This window comes from Camelina sativa, chromosome 7 (assembly GCF_000633955.1).
Source record: "Camelina sativa cultivar DH55 chromosome 7, Cs, whole genome shotgun sequence".
Classification (NCBI taxonomy): Eukaryota; Viridiplantae; Streptophyta; class Magnoliopsida; order Brassicales; family Brassicaceae; genus Camelina; species Camelina sativa.
The window spans coordinates 15,388,477-15,407,126 of NC_025691.1; the positions used below are offsets into that span (position 1 = coordinate 15,388,477).

Sequence of the window (18,650 nt, forward strand, 5' to 3'; positions counted from 1 at the left end):
TGTAAAGGAAATTAGTAGATACAAATGAAANATATATATATATATATATATATATGTTTAAAAGAAAAAGCCCTTCCAGGCTCTNTCTTTGCTTTTATGGTCCACCAATTGATACGGCAATCTAAATAATTCCATAGAGAAAATGTTATTTTTATTTGTGTGTTAGTTGGATTTGTAATTGGATAGTGCATATCATATGTATCGCCAGCGGTCCCTTATACGTTATACTTATTTCGTGCATTAATATCTCAATAAATTGGGACTATACAAGTCGTTATTTTTCAAATGATTTAAAACTCAGAAGTTTGGTTGTGACAGATGAAAAACAATAATACTACAGTAAAACCTCTATAAATTAATAAACACTATAAATTAAAAAAATTTGTTGGTCTCAAGTTTGACCGGTGTAAAAATAACAAAATTTAATAAAATAAAATAATTTTTTTTTTGAAATTCTCATGTAAGATATGGTCTCAATAATATCGTAAATTAATAATCATGTAAATTTACGCATATATATATATATATATGTTGATATATGTATGTTTTAGAATTTTGAATTTTCTCATAGAACTTATATTTATAAAACAATTCTTATCTTGTATTTTCAAACTATAATGATAGAAAATATACTATTCTGTCTGTAGAGGTTTTACTGTATTACAGACAGTACAATGCAAAGACAAGATTCAGAGTTTTTTGGACAACAATGAAAAGATATATTTAAAGCCCAAATGTTGATAGAAAAAATATATTTAAAACTTAAACGTGATTAATATTAATAAAGTTATTTTAAACGTAAATAAAAATATCTTTCTAAAAAAAATTGATAATTTTGTTATATATATTGCATATTTTTGATAATTATGTAAATAGTGCAAATTATTTTATGATTTTTAATACTATCAATTAAATTTTATGATTTTGATAAAAAAAAAATTCAAAAGTCCGCAGAAAGTTCATCAGTAAAAATATAATTATCAGGGGACATTTTGAACTGAATTTAGTTATCAAAATTTTATGAACTTAGCCATACATCAGCTTTTTCTTTGAAAATGTTTCTTCTTTAAGATATTGGGGATGTTTTAATATATAGGGGATGTGGAAGAAATAAAGCTTTTGGTCTCAGGTAATGATTCGATTATTTCCTTTTAAGTCAACTTGGCTTTATTGTGGGGATGATTTGAATGTTACTGTGTGAATTCTTTTTGTCCCGTACCGGAATAGGTTTTGTTAGTTTGTGGAACTATTGGGTTTTCTTTTCTCAAGTTCGATCATTTTTGTAAGTGCTGAAGTTTTGAAAATATAGTTTATGTTTTAATTTAGTAATTTTTGTATCGTAAATAAAAATATGAGTAATCTAAAATAATTTGAAAAGTGTGTATGAGAAGCTAAAGGAGAAAGAAAGTTTACGTTTATTATCGATAAGAAGTGCATCGTACAATTGAAACAATACATCCATATTTATAGAGTAAAAATATAGACAATTACTACTGTAACAATTAAGACAATATGCTCCAATACAACTTGTATACGCAAATGTTTTGTTGATTTTTGTAACATATACCCAAGAGTTCATTGTCGTTTGTGTTTTTGCGATGGATCTTATTGCCTCGTTAAAAACATTTCTAGGAAACTTGTTGAGAAAAACCATAGTAAGGTAAAAGAGTACAATTACACTTGCTCCCCTCGAATGACTTAGTATAACACTCTAGAGATTCCGTTGATGACACATCCCAATGTTATGGACATGTTTTTTGAATATTGAAGTAGGTAATGACTTTTTGAAAAGATCTGCTGCATTGTTAGATGACCTAACATATCTTACTTCAATTACATTATTCTTATCAAACTCTTGGGTATATGAGAAGAACTTTGGAGGGATGTGTTTAGTTCTATCACTTTTAATATATCCTTCTTTCGTATGAGCAACACATGCGACATTATCTTCATATAAGACGGTTGGCTCTATATTTACATTGATTCCACTACTTGACATAATGTGTTAACTTATTGATCTAAGCCACACACAATCTTTACTTGCCTCATAGAGTGCGATGATTTCAGCATGATTTGAGGAAGTAGCTACTAAACTCTGTTTTTGAGAGTGCCAAGATATGGCGGTGCCCCCAACAGTAAAAACATATCCAGTTTGTGATTTAGCTTTGCGTGGATCTGATAAATATCCTGCATCTGCAAAACCCACCATTTGACCCTTTGAGTCTTTAGGATAAAATAATCCTAAATCAATAGTCCCTTGAAGGTAACAAAAGACATGTTTTATCCCATTCCAATGTCTTTGTGTAGGAGATGAGCTGAATCTTGCCAAAAGGTTAACTGCAAATGATATATCAGGCCGAGTGCAATTTTCAAGGTACATTAGTGCTCCAATTGCAATTAGATACGGTACTTCAGGACCAAGTATCTCCTCATTTTTTTCATGTGGTCGGAAGGGATCCTTTTCAATATTAAGTGATCTAACGACCATTGGTGTACTGAGAGGATTTTCTTTATCCATTTGAAAGCGTTTTAAAACCCTTTTAGTGTATGTGGATTGATGTACAAATATTCTCTCATGAGAATGTTCAATTTGTAAACCAAGACAAAACTTTGTTTGTCTGAGATCTTTCATCTCAAACTCTCCTTTTAAATCGTTTATTGCTTTCTGTATTTCCTCTTGAGTTCCAATGATATTTAGATCATCAACATAGACCGCGATAATTACAAATCCGGATATTGTTTTCTTGATAAAAAACACAAGGAAATAGAAGATTTATTCACATATCCTTCTTTAGTTAATTGCTCACTAAGACGATTATACCACATACACCCAGATTGCTTTAGACCATATAATGATCTTTGTAATTTTATTGCACATAATTCTTTAGGTTCAGAAGTTAACGTTTAGGCATATTAAATCCATCGGAGATTTTCATATAGATATCACTATCTAATGATCCATATAAAATATGTCGTTACAACATCCATGAGACACATATCTAGATTTTTATCAGCTGCTAGACTCATTAAAAATCTAAACGTGATAGCATCCATAACGGGAGAATATGTTTCCTCGTAATCAATCACATGTCTTTGAGAAAATCCTTGGGCCACAAGACGAGCTTTGTACCTTGTTATCTTGTTTTCTTCATTACGTTGTCAGACGAAAACCCATTTATAACCAACACGTTTTATACCCTTAGGTGTGGTCACAATTGGTCCGAATACATTTCTTTTATTAAGAGAATCAAGTTCGACTTGTATTGCATCTTTCCATTTTATCCAGTCATGTCCCTTTTGACATTCATATACTGACCTTGGTTCTGGATCCTCAATTTCTTCGTTTATTTCCTTTGAAACAAGATGAGAAAAAATATCATCCATTTTCTTTCGATTCCATATCTTTTCACTATGGATATAATTGATAGAAATCTCATGATTTTCTTCAGATTCATGATGCTCTATATTGGTGGAAGAGTCATGATTCATTTTTTTCCATAATTCTGTCATTTTGGGAGCGTCATATTTTTCGACTTCCTTTCTTTTTCTAGGATTTTTATCCTTCGCACCAATTGGTCTACCACGCTTTAAGAGTATCTAGACTCATGTGTTTCATCAAATTATCCATGTTCTTGTGTGATTTCAATTCTAGCAGGAGCATTTGCGGATGGTATATGTGATTTAGTTACCATTCTGATTTCTACAAATGCATCAGGTAGTTGATTGGCTATACTATGTAAATTCATAATTCGTCGAACTTCTAGTTATGACTGCTTTGTGGGAGGATCAAGGTATAACAGCGATGGTACACACCATTTGATATCCTTTTTGATATTTTTATTTTCTCCCCCTAGAACGGGAAATTCTTTTTTTATCAAAATGACAATCTGCAAAACGTGCAATAAATATGTCACCTGTTTGAGGTTCTAGGTATCATATAATTGATGGAGAGTCACAACCAACGTATATTCACAACCTTCTCTGTGGTCCCATTTTAGTATGTTGTGGGAGTGCAATTGGTCTATATATCGCACAACCAAATATTTTTAGATGAGAAATATTTGGTTCTCGACCAAATGCTAACTGTAGTGGAGAATAATTATGATATGCACTTGGCCTTATGCGTATAAGTGATTCAGCATGCAAAATAGCATGTCCCCATATTGAGGTTGGTAGTTTTGATCTCATGATCAATGGTCTAGCAATTAATTGCAGACGTGTAATTAAAGATTCTGTCAATCCATTTTGTGTATGCACATGGGCTATAGGGTGTTCAACATTGATTCCTGTCACCATACAATAACCATTGAATGCTTGGGACGTGAATTCACCATTTTTATCAAATCTAACTCCTTAAATTGGATAATCAGGAAAGTGAGCTCTTAGTTTGATTATCTGAGTCATAAATCTCGCAAATGCCATATTTTGAGATGATAACAAACAAATATGTGACCATCTACTAGACGCGTCTATCATTACCATCAAAATAATAGAATGGTCCACATGGTGGGTGTATAGGTCCACAAATGTTCCCTTGAATTCGTTCAAGAAAATTTGGTAATTCCTTATTGATTTTGGTTAGCGATGGCCTTATAATCAATTTTCCTAGAGAACATGCAACACATGTCATATTATTCCCCTGATAAATCTCTTGGGGTTTCAGTGAATGTCCATATGAACTCTCTATAATTTTACGCATTATTGTGGTGCCTGGGTGACCACGGCGATTATGCCACAATGTGAAATCATCATGATTTCTTTTGATCACAAGGTGTGATTCTATTGAATTTATGTATGTATGGTGCAAACCTGACGGGAGTCTTGGTAATTTTTCCAATACAAGTCTTTTTCCCGATTCTTCAGAAGTAATGTACATGTACTTCTTTCCATTCTCAGTTGCAGACTGAGTGTCATATCCATGAAGGTATATGTCTTTAAAACTCAACAAATTTCTTTTAGAATTTGGCGAAAACAATGCATTGTTTATTGAAAAATTTGTCCTATTAGGTAATGCAAAATTTGTTTTACCAGTCCATTTAATTAAGTCGGTGGGACATGATATTGTATTAACAATAACTCTTGTTGATTTCAGATCGGAGAAATATTTTTTATGTTTCAGGGTAGTGTGCGTTGTTCCACTATCTGGTATGCAAATGCCTTCATGATTTGTCTTAGAAAATGTCCCACTTGTAATGTGATCCATTTGCTTCTGTGTGAAATAAATATAATCGGTTAATAGAAATTGAAAACAAATTTATTCATAAGGCACAAAATAATTATACAAGATAGGTAATAGAAGCACACAAATATGGAAACTTTCAAACAAATATCGACTTATTTATGGCATAATTGTCGGAAATTCGAGTTTCATAAGATAAGCATTTTAGTTTTCTGCAAGGACATCCTCATCAGGATCGTTTGCGAAGTCAGCGGCCTCAAGGTGGGTTGTACCCTCAAAATGTTCCACAAGGTTCACTTCCTTTCCTTTGCCCTTAGCGGATTCTTTGTACAGAGCACAAAGATGTGCAGGATTCTCTTTTATGGTTTCAGTTAACCCATAAGACTCCAGATGTAATTCGACATTGGTAGTCCAAGATATGAAGTTAGCTCCAGTGATATCTAAGGCCGGGAATTGGTGCTTCTCGATGTTTGCCATTTTTGTTTTTCTTTCTTTCTATAAAATAAAATCATAAAAGTTTTTTTCTTTCTTTCTATAAAATAAAATCATAAAAACATAATTAGAGATTTCATTTATTTTAATTTTAAAACATAGGAGATTTCATAAGTAGCGCAATTACAAGAAACACAATTACATTAAAAGGTAAAATAAGAACCATCAAAAATTCTTCGGGAAAAACTCTCCAAAGAGTAAACCGTAAATAGCAACAATTATAAAACCTATTACAAAAACTAAGAATGGATGAGTCATTTTTCCTAGTAAAACTAATTAATTTTTTAGGAAGATTTTTGAAAGAGATGAAAAATTTGAGTGAAATAGATGAATAAAAATGAGTGTATATATAGATTAATTTCACTGTTCATTAGTCGTTTGAAAAGTGAGAAAAAGTTAAAATTTATTTAATTTTACACTTATGACCGTTGAGACTTAAAATAATAAATCAAATTATTTTCTAAGAAAAAAATTGATATAATTGATCTAGAATAATATGTACTAGTTAAAAGTATAAAATTATATATATATATATATGTATGTATATATATTTAGGTGGCAGAGCCTCCTTTTATACAAATAATAAAATGATAATTATATGGTGATTAAATCATCTATGGTAAATTAAATCAATAATAAAAAAACAGTAACTAAATTAAATCAGTAACTAAATCATCCATGTTAAATCAATAAATTAGAACAATAAATAAAAGATTGTGACTTTTAATTTTCCATGTTAAAGCAATAAATTAGAACAATAAATAAAATGTGGTGATTTTTAATCATCCATGTTAAAACAATAAGTTAAAGAATAAATAAAAGCAATAAATATGTTATAGTGATTAAAGTCATCCATAAAAACTATAATTAAATTATGGTGACTGAAGTCATCCATAATAGAAAAATAAATCAAAACAGTAAATAAATCATTATGCATTAAAATGTCATGGGGCGGTATAGCCGCGTTCCTGTAGTAATAAATATTATTTGGATAGAGTGATTTTGAATTTGGCAGAGTGATCGTGCTGATAACGTGTTTTAATTTAGTAATTTTTGTATTGTAAATAAAAATATGAGTAATCTAAAATAATCTGAAATGTGTGTATGAGAAGCTAAAGGAGAAAGTGAGTTTACGTTTATTATCGAGAAGAAGTGCATCGTACAATTGAAACAATACATCCATATTTATAGAATAAAAATATAGACAATTACTACTGTAACAATTAAGACAATGGGCTCCAATATAACTTGTATACGCAAATGTTTTGTTGACTTTTGTAACAGTTTAGTTATTGTTAATGAAGTCTGATGTTTACTAATCCCTCAGTATCAATTTTAAGTGATATTTTAGTTGGAAAATTTTGTTTCATTTTAAGTGGTATATATTTTCAAATTTTTATGCAAAAATGAAGTGTGCGTTTTTTTGGCCAACTAAATTTTAGAACATGTTTTCTAATTGGTTGAATTTTAGACCCTAAATTACAAAGTTAAAGTTATATATTTAATTTATGTGTGGAAACCTTAAACATCAGTTTAAATTATATTAGATTGAGTGAATGCTAGTTTGCTAAAACGGGTTTGAATGCCAAATAGGTTAAGCTCAGAAAACTCGTTAAATTTAGGAAACTCGTTACGTTGGAGGAAGGTTTGTGGCTCGAAAATTCTCGAATGATAAACTGAGTATGGAATTTTATTTTTTAATTGACGTGCGTAATGATTACTAAAATGAATGTTCGGTACATGAATATATTTGATAAAGGTTTTGTTTACTGCGGAATGAAGATGTTTATTCATTCATCCACATTCACAACCTTCAGATTATCTTGTACAATTATGTCGTTTTCGGGATGTCGTTTTTTTGCATTTACCAACAGTTTCATTACCAAGTTGATTTGCTTGGCTTATTATCTTGTTCAATTATGTACTGGTATATTGGTAGCTTTCGAAGTCAATATTGTCAGAAGAGGGTCAAAAACTGGGTCTCGTTGATGCTTTGGTGCCACCTGGAGATTTGTTGAGCGCGTCCAGAAAGTGGGCTCTAGACATTGCAGATGGACGTAAACCCTTTTTGCGTTCACTGCACAGGACCGACAAAATTGGTGAGGAAAGTAGATGCGCTTTCTATAATACCCACACTGCAGTGGTGGTGATGCCTTTAATTTTCTCGTCCATCGTGTTGTTTGATTTTGAGATACAAAATGATTTGGGTAACAAAAAGCTGATCCATGTGATTCGAGAAGTTGAAATTTCTCATTGAGGATAATAGAGGCCTTAGACAGACTAATTACGGCCCATGATCGATCATAATCACTTGAAACCCACGTGAACAAAAAAGTTGGAGAGATTTTTTTTTTTGTTAAAGGAAAAAATAGGGCCCAACCGGGTTCGAGCCGGTGACCTATTGATCTGCAGTCAATTGCTCTACCACTGAGCTATGGACCCAAGCTTATTCTGTTTTATGTTGCTTTAGAAAAAAGAGACAAAAGGGATTTACTGCCAAATGACTTAAGAATGTGTTCTTGGGAAATAGTCAAATGGAAACAACAATATGTCAATATGTGATCAGACTTACATGCCAGTTTATACATAACACCTCGATCTAAAAAGGCTTGACTTAAACTTAATATATAGTCCACTTGAGCCCATTATTCATTCCCTTGATCGTCGTATTCGTCTCATTAGTGCCCTCCCCCCCCCCATTGAAATCCACTTTATCATCAAGGTGGAAAATAAATAAAATTGCGGATTCGGTCTAGTGATAAGCATCCAACAACATTGTGGTTTGATTAGACCAGGCTGGACCAGAATTGGTATTGTAACATGAAAAATAAAATATCATTATTCATTGGCTTATAGGAACCTTACGGAAATTGTATCTTATATAATATTGGACTGTTAATTGAGATCTTTAGTCTCTAGCATTGGAACATGAAGAGGCCTTTTCAGATCGTATTATTAGTACAAATACTTAAAACTTAAAACAAACAGAGCAGAGGGACTTGCTCTTAAGTCTTAACCACAGAACCCCAAAACCCAAAAGATTTTTAGAAAAGAAAAAAGAAAAAAAAAAGGCCCCAAATCACCAACCCCGGCAGTGTCAACCGGTACAATTGCTTAAATAAGCTGTAGAAAAGAAAAACTTGGAACTTCCAAGAAACCCAATTCAAGACTTTTGGATCTTGGCCTTCAAGGGTTCCAGAGGAGTGTGGTCTCTGCAATCATGGAAGTAACAATGTAAGGATCCATGTTTGAAGATGGCCTTCTATCCTCAAAGTATCCTTTCCCTTCTTTCTCAGTATCACGTCCTACTCGGATCGATGCTCCACGGTTTGCAACACCCTTTAAACAATATCCAAACACAAAAAGATCAGTACAAAAATATGTAATGTCATCAACTCTTTAAACAACTAAAGAGCAATGTTATAATATCTTGTACCCAAAGGAAAGTGTTAATGTCAGCAGTTTCATGGTGTCCAGTAAGACGGCGCTCGTTGCCTTCACCGTAAGCAGCAATGTGCTCCTTGTGTCTCAGTCCGAGCTTCTCGATCGCTTTCTTGATCACCTCGTATCCTCCTTCTTCCCTCATCGTTTTAGTACTGAAAAAAAAAAACCATTCACCATTTTTATATATTTCTTCCGAATCATTGTAAAGGCTAACAAGCTAGAAGATTCAAGGCCCTTTGATACCTGTAATTGGTGTGAGCACCAGCTCCGTTCCAGTCACCAGGAATAGGTTTCGGGTCGAAAGATACAACCACACCAGCAATCTCAGTGATCCTCTGTTTTTAAAAAACCACCAAAACTTGTGTCTTAAGTTTACATTCCTTAAAGAGATCAACAAGAATGGTTTTAAGATTATACCTCCAAAATGTAACGAGCGATCCACACTTCATCAGCAGCTGAGATACCAACCGATGGGCCGACTTGGAACTCCCACTGTCTCAACAAAAAGGATACGGTTAAAGCAAAAAGATGGAAACTTTTAGGTCATAAGTGATTTTATAAAACTTTGTTGGTTGTTATGATTACCTGACCCGGCATGACTTCTCCATTGATCCCACTGATGTTGATTCCAGCATACAAACAAGCCTTGTAGTGAGCATCAACAATGTCTCTTCCAAAAGACTTGTCAGCTCCAATACTGCAGTAGTATGGTCCCTGCAAGAGATGGATGATTCAGACACCGAGAACAGATAATCTAAGAAGAGCGGTGAACAAACGTGAAAACGAAATGTACCTGAGGGCCAGGGTAGCCACCAATGGGCCATCCAAGAGGCCAGTTCACATCCTTCTGCAACAAAGTGTATTCTTGTTCGATTCCATACCTAATTAACTCGAAAAATCAGCAATCTCAAAACCGGAAACTGAAAAAGATATAACAAAACAGAGGAGTTTGGACGAACCATGGCACTTCAGCTACAACATCAGGGTTTGAAAAGATCTCAGCTGCAGCATGTCTCTTGTTCGTAGGGATTGGTTCGCCCGCAGGAGTGTAAGCATCACACATAACCTGATCAAACCGGTTTAAAAAAAAAAGATTAATCTAACTGCTAAAAATAGAACATATACAAGAAAAAAACCAAAGTTTAAACTCACAAGAATGTTGTTGCCTCTACGGAATGGATCTTTGAAAATTGCTTGAGGGCTAAGAAACACAAACAAAACCGATCAATTAAGAAAAATCGAAAAGACAAAAGGAGAAAGGGTGTTTCAAGAAAATCTTGAAAAGGGCTTACAATAAGATCACTTCACTGTCTTGACCAGGAGCTTGACCAGTGCTTGAACCATCATAGTTCCATTTCGGAAGCTTCGATGGATCGGTCACAGGTCCAGAGAGAGTCTGCACAGGAAACAAACCAGTAACTCAGTAATTCAATCTAATCTAATCAAACTGAAAAAAAAAAAACATCACATAAGTCTTATCCTTTCGGCTCAAATATCCGAAAAAGTTACGATTATTCGAATAAATTAAGTAAAAGAAAGATTAAATTACCCTGGCTTTGCTTCTCATGTCCATACCAGAACCACCAACCCTGTTTGGAAAATAAAATAAAACATCAAGAAACCAAATTAGACCAATGGGAATAACAAACATTGACTTTAAGATTCTAATCCTTTGACTTCATGCTCTTGTTCATCAGTAAGAACACAAAGATCCAAAGAAACCCAAATGACAAAAGCAGAGGGAAGAAGACGAACCATATGTATTCAGCGATGATCTTCTCAGTGTTGTCTGAGAGGTCAAGGTTAACAAGATCTGCAAGAAGACTCATGGCTGTGAAAAGGGAAGGAGAAGGTTGGATCTTTTTGTAATAAGCAAATCTTGAGATTGTGTGTGTTCTTGGCGTTATGNGCTAAGAAACACAAACAAAACCGATCAATTAAGAAAAATCGAAAAGACAAAAGGAGAAAGGGTGTTTCAAGAAAATCTTGAAAAGGGCTTACAATAAGATCACTTCACTGTCTTGACCAGGAGCTTGACCAGTGCTTGAACCATCATAGTTCCATTTCGGAAGCTTCGATGGATCGGTCACAGGTCCAGAGAGAGTCTGCACAGGAAACAAACCAGTAACTCAGTAATTCAATCTAATCTAATCAAACTGAAAAAAAAAAAACATCACATAAGTCTTATCCTTTCGGCTCAAATATCCGAAAAAGTTACGATTATTCGAATAAATTAAGTAAAAGAAAGATTAAATTACCCTGGCTTTGCTTCTCATGTCCATACCAGAACCACCAACCCTGTTTGGAAAAAAAAAAAAAACATCAAGAAACCAAATTAGACCAATGGGAATAACAAACATTGACTTTAAGATTCTAATCCTTTGACTTCATGCTCTTGTTCATCAGTAAGAACACAAAGATCCAAAGAAACCCAAATGACAAAAGCAGAGGGAAGAAGACGAACCATATGTATTCAGCGATGATCTTCTCAGTGTTGTCTGAGAGGTCAAGGTTAACAAGATCTGCAAGAAGACTCATGGCTGTGAAAAGGGAAGGAGAAGGTTGGATCTTTTTGTAATAAGCAAATCTTGAGATTGTGTGTGTTCTTGGCGTTATGAGATGATGTTTTTGGAGTTCGTGGTTGTGGTAGTACTTATAGTGCAACGAAGGTACTCAGAGATAGAGGGTGACGTGAGGATACTCTGTTTTCGCAAACATTATTTTATAATATAAACTAAAAAATATAATAAAGTTGTTTTTGTTTTTTTTTCCTTTTTACCAATGGAAAACTCGATCTCGATGTATTAAAATGGGAATACTTTATTTTATAATTTGATTAAGTTTNGACCAGTGCTTGAACCATCATAGTTCCATTTCGGAAGCTTCGATGGATCGGTCACAGGTCCAGAGAGAGTCTGCACAGGAAACAAACCAGTAACTCAGTAATTCAATCTAATCTAATCAAACTGAAAAAAAAAAAACATCACATAAGTCTTATCCTTTCGGCTCAAATATCCGAAAAAGTTACGATTATTCGAATAAATTAAGTAAAAGAAAGATTAAATTACCCTGGCTTTGCTTCTCATGTCCATACCAGAACCACCAACCCTGTTTGGAAAATAAAATNGCTCCAATACTGCAGTAGTATGGTCCCTGCAAGAGATGGATGATTCAGACACCGAGAACAGATAATCTAAGAAGAGCGGTGAACAAACGTGAAAACGAAATGTACCTGAGGGCCAGGGTAGCCACCAATGGGCCATCCAAGAGGCCAGTTCACATCCTTCTGCAACAAAGTGTATTCTTGTTCGATTCCATACCTAATTAACTCGAAAAATCAGCAATCTCAAAACCGGAAACTGAAAAAGATATAACAAAACAGAGGAGTTTGGACGAACCATGGCACTTCAGCTACAACATCAGGGTTTGAAAAGATCTCAGCTGCAGCATGTCTCTTGTTCGTAGGGATTGGTTCGCCCGCAGGAGTGTAAGCATCACACATAACCTGATCAAACCGGTTTAAAAAAAAAAGATTAATCTAACTGCTAAAAATAGAACATATACAAGAAAAAAACCAAAGTTTAAACTCACAAGAATGTTGTTGCCTCTACGGAATGGATCTTTGAAAATTGCTTGAGGGCTAAGAAACACAAACAAAACCGATCAATTAAGAAAAATCGAAAAGACAAAAGGAGAAAGGGTGTTTCAAGAAAATCTTGAAAAGGGCTTACAATAAGATCACTTCACTGTCTTGACCAGGAGCTTGACCAGTGCTTGAACCATCATAGTTCCATTTCGGAAGCTTCGATGGATCGGTCACAGGTCCAGAGAGAGTCTGCACAGGAAACAAACCAGTAACTCAGTAATTCAATCTAATCTAATCAAACTGAAAAAAAAAAAACATCACATAAGTCTTATCCTTTCGGCTCAAATATCCGAAAAAGTTACGATTATTCGAATAAATTAAGTAAAAGAAAGATTAAATTACCCTGGCTTTGCTTCTCATGTCCATACCAGAACCACCAACCCTGTTTGGAAAAAAAAAAAAAACATCAAGAAACCAAATTAGACCAATGGGAATAACAAACATTGACTTTAAGATTCTAATCCTTTGACTTCATGCTCTTGTTCATCAGTAAGAACACAAAGATCCAAAGAAACCCAAATGACAAAAGCAGAGGGAAGAAGACGAACCATATGTATTCAGCGATGATCTTCTCAGTGTTGTCTGAGAGGTCAAGGTTAACAAGATCTGCAAGAAGACTCATGGCTGTGAAAAGGGAAGGAGAAGGTTGGATCTTTTTGTAATAAGCAAATCTTGAGATTGTGTGTGTTCTTGGCGTTATGAGATGATGTTTTTGGAGTTCGTGGTTGTGGTAGTACTTATAGTGCAACGAAGGTACTCAGAGATAGAGGGTGACGTGAGGATACTCTGTTTTCGCAAACATTATTTTATAATATAAACTAAAAAATATAATAAAGTTGTTTTTGTTTTTTTTTCCTTTTTACCAATGGAAAACTCGATCTCGATGTATTAAAATGGGAATACTTTATTTTATAATTTGATTAAGTTTTAATTTAGTCTTTAGTCATTAAATTGATTGTTGACTTGTTATTATTGGGTTATATTTTAAAAAGTTCCTGTAGGTAGATAATTTATGTAGGTGTTGAATTTTTCGTTCGTATGGGTTGGTGTGTTCTTCTAGTGTTATTAGTATTACCATTGACATTTTTACAAATTTACCATTTTCCGAAAGTGACGGATGGTGAAACTAAATAGATCAAACAGAACATGTATAATGCATACCGGATCAAGAAAAAAAATTCATATACTTGTGTTGTTCATACACTAAAGTCTTTAAAACAAGTTAAAGAAAATAGTTATTATGTTATTGGAAAATAAGTAAGAAAGTAGTAAATTAGATAGATGACCAAAAACCAATAGCTCAACTTTTAAAGATTTTTGGAAAAAGTTTAAATATTGTTGGTTTGAGTGTTTCTTGGAACGAGAGAATATATAACTTATTTTGGTCTAGGGTCTGAAAGGATGTACAAACTTTGGTTCATAATCTTTTAGTTATTTTAGAAAAACAAAAAATTAGATAAATGACTCATATTTAGAGATGAAAATTAAGAAAACAGTAACAATGTAATTTTATTGTTTATTTAACATGTCCTCAATTACTCAAAAATAAATGGATAGACATGAAGAAAAAAACGTCGTTGTGATGCTTCATTATTTATCCATGGATGAGATAACGAAAGAATAAAATTATAAAAAGCAAAAACATCATATGCAAAGGTTGTCCCAATCGAACTGGTTAAACCGGTTAAAAGACAAGTTGGAAGACGATTGTACGGCCTTAGGACCCATTCGTCCCCACAACCCATCCACTAAACAACCGCTTCCTCAAAGTTGTTTGCTAACAAGCGCCTTAAGCTGCGAGCCTTACCCAATCATGAATCATCTACTATACACACTTTATTTTTTATTTTATTTTTGGGTCTCGAATCTACAAAAATTATTATATAAATAAACAATACGAAATTCGAAAAGGGACAAAAGAGATTCGATATTTCTTTTGAGCAGCGCTCGCTGTTGTTTGTTGAAGATATACATATATAATATTAGTTGTGTTTTACATGGTGAATATGTGATAATTTGAATTTGTGTAAAAAGTTTAGCTCACCTAACAAAACCTTCCAAAATTTTGTGTAAAGCTGGGAAAATTTCTTGGATTTAGGGTTATCCCAGATCTATGAATTTTCAAAGCTTTTAGTACTTATATCCAACATAAAAAAAATAAAAAACCAAATATTTGGATAAGTATGTATGGACGTTTCATAGCAATGATAAGAATGAGTTATCGGACCCAACTTGTTATGAGAGCATTTGCAGTGGGAGTCTCTAGTTGAATTTCTCATCGTAAAAAAATATATAAATAATAGAAAAATAAATGAGTGAATAAAGTGAATTTCTCAAATAAAAGACTTTGAGAATATGTGAAAGACTCGTTCATACACATATTTCAACTATATTGGTGATATGTTTTTATTTCTAGTTTAATTTTTAAACAAAATAAAATTAGACAAAATTTATTAAAATAATATATTTGAGAGACTAATAGAGATTGTCTCCACTGCACATGCTTTCAATATCTAAATTCAAATAATGACATTTACGTCAATATTTAAATTTTCTAAAATATGTACATCAGTACATAAGCATATTTTAAAGATACTTAACAAATGAATAAAATATTCAAAACTAAAAATTATGTTTTCAAAAATAGATGGTTTTTTTAAAAAGTTATGTTGATTTTAAATTTCCTAAATGTTATATTATATATATGTTTTCTCAGAGGTGAGATTTATGCAGGATTATACATAACGCGAACTATGTAATGCTAATAATAAAATTTATATTTATTTTTAAAAAATTGATTTGACACATCATATTTGTATTGAAAAAGATAAATCCAGGCGGTAGTCTAAAACAAAAAAGATAAACCCAGGAGAAGTCGACAAAAAAAACAAAACGACATCAATGAAATTGATTTGTAACCACAACGACCATTTTAATTACGCACAATGTTAATCCATGATAGCCATAATTGCACATTTGCACCCACGAACACGTTAAAAGAGAATTCATACACTTAACTAATATATTTACGTTTAGTTTAGCATGTTTTGACAATTAAAATAATCATGTTTTGGTGCGCATGTTTAATGTATGTCTTCCATTTTCGAAAAAATATATATATGTTAAGTGTTCTCTAAACTTTTTCCATTGACACTTTTTGAACATTGATATCGTAATTTATTCAAAATGCATGTGACTCAATTTTATTGATTTATTTCGAGGAAGAGAATAGACAAATATCAAAATTAAAAAAAATTAAAAAAAAAAGAAAAAAAAAAAGAAAGCAGATGCTTTGATTTCTGATCGTACGTATAAATTAGACCAACACGTTACCAACCAAATAGCTTGTTCTTTTTTTCTTTTCTTTTTTTGGTTAAAAGTTGAAACGCTGTAACCTTTTTATGGACTAGAGTTTGTTAGATCGAGCTGTCTTTTATACAAATCTAGACCGAACATAACTTGTTGTGGATTTTTGTACATTTTGAACTAGTTCCAACGCTGATAAAACATAAACAGAACAACAAGTATTAGTAGTAAGATGTCATTATTAGTAATAGATCTAACTCACTTCCAAAGCTATTTCAAGAGAGGAAGGTTGCCACACACTATATATATTGTTCAAAGAATTATGTTTCTTTCAATGTGGGATATATTTTAACACACCCCCTGACGCTCAGGACTGAATATCTGTAGCGTGAAGTTTGTGGGACTAGATATCCACGGGTGATAGTCCACAATCGAGAAAAATAGACATTCGTTCTGATACCATATGAAGGTGAAACAATGGTCGTCTCGGCAGATACAGTCTCATCAACAGAAGAGTCACCAGTAGTTGTGTGAGATGCATCAAATGTGGATGCATGAGATGGACTAGATGTATGAGATGTAGGATTATGAATATAGTCTATATTGTGAGGGATATCTAATGGTAATATAGACATGTCAAAAGGATCAGTAGAACTAAGACCTGTTCTATTATCAACAAAAGGGAAAACATTTTCATAAAAGATAACATTGCGAGAAACAGAGATCAGATTACTATCTAGATGAAGTACTTTGTAACCCTTGTAACCAAAGGAATATCCTAAAAAGACACACTTATCAGCTCGAGAACTAAACTTATGACGATCTTTAGAGATAGTGGAAACATAGCATAGGCAACCAAAAGATCGTAAAAAAGTATAATCCGGTTTCTTGTTGTTAAGAAGCTCATAAGGGGTATGATTCAGTAATAAAGGTGAAGATGTCCTATTAATAAGAAACACAACAGTAAGAAGACACTCTGTCCAATGTGCTAGAGGAATATTAGACTGAAAGAAACGAGCTCAAGCAACGTTAAGAATATGCTGATGTTTACGTTCAACAACAGAGTTCTGTTGGGGTGTGTAAGCACAAGAGAACTGATGAATCATGCCATGAGTCAAACTAGATCAGTGAAGGCAACTTCAGGGGCATTTTCAGTCCTAATCTTTTTAATTTTCTTTTATATTGAGTCAGAACATATTGCATAAAAGTTGGAAAGATAGTAATAACATCTTTTTTATTTCTTAATAGGTAAACCTAAGTAGCTCTAGTACAATCATCAACTACTGTAAGGAAATATCTAAAACCTTCTACAGACTCAACAAAAAAGGGGTCCCAAATGTCTAGATGAACTAAGTCAAAAGGAGAAGAAGACAAATGATTATTGGAAATGAAAGGCAAACGTTTCTGCTTAGCTAGAGGACATACATCAAAAGGAGTATCATGCCTAAGAAGGTAATGTACCAGTGAGAAACTTTAACTTGTCAGGAGATGGATGTCCAAGGCGTTGATGCCAAAGATGTCCATCGACTTCCAAGGATCCAGAAAAATAAGTAGATGCAGATGACGATGGTGGAGAGATGAGAGCAGACGATGAATCAAGCTGGAGGATGTAAAGATTATGCAACAAGAAGCCTTTACCAATCATCAAGCCCTGAAAAGACTCCTGAAGATAACTGCGGTAGAGATGAACAACAAGCTTGCTCTAATTTTCTTATCAACCGAATTAATGATCCATGTGGATACAATGTCATTGCAACATGACCAAGAATAACGGTGATCATCAGGCGGTTTCTTGATCGTTCTATCTATGAATCCAAGTTTATTCCTAACATTAAGAGCTACTCGAACTGACCTTCGCCAAGAATAGAAATCAGCTCCAAACGTGAGATGATCGGATACGATACTCATCCTCGCATGATCTGAGCTATGCAAGAAGAACGAATTCTCATATTGATCTATCGGATTCATCGGCACTTGATTTGCAACTGGAGTAACCATGATTCAGATCTGAAACAAGATTATGCGATAGAAGGCAACAACCCAAGCTTAATCAAACAAGAGAAAAGCGATTAACCCCAAAAGAACTCGGGTAATCAAAGAGGAGCATAGAACCAACATAATCACAACGAGATCTGAAGATTTAATGCACTCATCGAATACAATAAAGAACAAGAATAGCGAAATCGGAGCTCCGAAAGATTGATTAGAAGCAAAGAAGGAGACGAAATGTAGCTCAACCGAAAAAGAGAGAGCTCAAATCGAAGAAAATATTAAAATTGAAGCTCATAAGCATCACCAATGGCGTTTCTTTCATCAATGATAAGTTAGTGATGATGTTCTCTTTACTGAAGTTTGACATACGTATGATGAAATTATCTCACTATTAATACGTAAGACAACGATCTTGTTCACGACATATATATTGTTTACATCTATTATCTGAAAAAAAATTATATACTTATTTTGAACTACAAAAAAATCAGCTTATAAAATGTGGGGTAAAGTTTCCTACCATTTTGATTTATTATCTTATTCCTATTTTATAGTCAAAACTAGTTTTTTTTTTTTTTTTTTCAACTAGAA

The 18,650-nt window shown here is 33.3% G+C and overlaps 1 protein-coding gene and 1 non-coding gene across 5 annotated transcripts; both read right to left on the minus strand.

Annotated features, from left to right (window-relative positions):
* On the minus strand, positions 8,042-8,113 carry TRNAC-GCA. Its single transcript has one exon. It is a non-coding gene; the product is annotated as a tRNA-Cys (tRNA).
* On the minus strand, positions 8,529-13,504 carry LOC104701213 (glutamine synthetase cytosolic isozyme 1-2-like). 4 transcript variants are annotated; one of them, XM_019227649.1, is made up of 11 exons: positions 13,310-13,504; positions 13,104-13,143; positions 12,847-12,950; positions 12,707-12,755; positions 12,514-12,620; positions 12,348-12,435; positions 9,701-9,829; positions 9,533-9,607; positions 9,359-9,450; positions 9,108-9,267; positions 8,529-9,010 (listed from the first exon to the last, which is right to left on the minus strand). In XM_019227649.1, the coding sequence occupies exons 1-11, from the start codon at positions 13,381-13,383 to the stop codon at positions 8,858-8,860; spliced, it is 1,071 nt and encodes a 356-aa protein (XP_019083194.1). In that variant the 5' UTR covers positions 13,384-13,504; the 3' UTR covers positions 8,529-8,857. The 4 variants fall into 4 exon arrangements, with proteins under 4 accessions (XP_019083194.1, XP_010415163.1, XP_010415162.1 ...); XM_010416861.2 differs by lacking the exons at positions 12,348-12,435; positions 12,514-12,620; positions 12,707-12,755; ... (1 more) ...; positions 13,104-13,143; positions 13,310-13,504 and adding exons at positions 9,909-9,996; positions 10,075-10,181; positions 10,268-10,316; ... (1 more) ...; positions 11,374-11,413; positions 11,580-11,771; XM_010416860.2 differs by lacking the exons at positions 12,348-12,435; positions 12,514-12,620; positions 12,707-12,755; ... (1 more) ...; positions 13,104-13,143; positions 13,310-13,504 and adding exons at positions 9,909-9,996; positions 10,075-10,181; positions 10,268-10,316; ... (1 more) ...; positions 10,665-10,704; positions 10,871-11,017.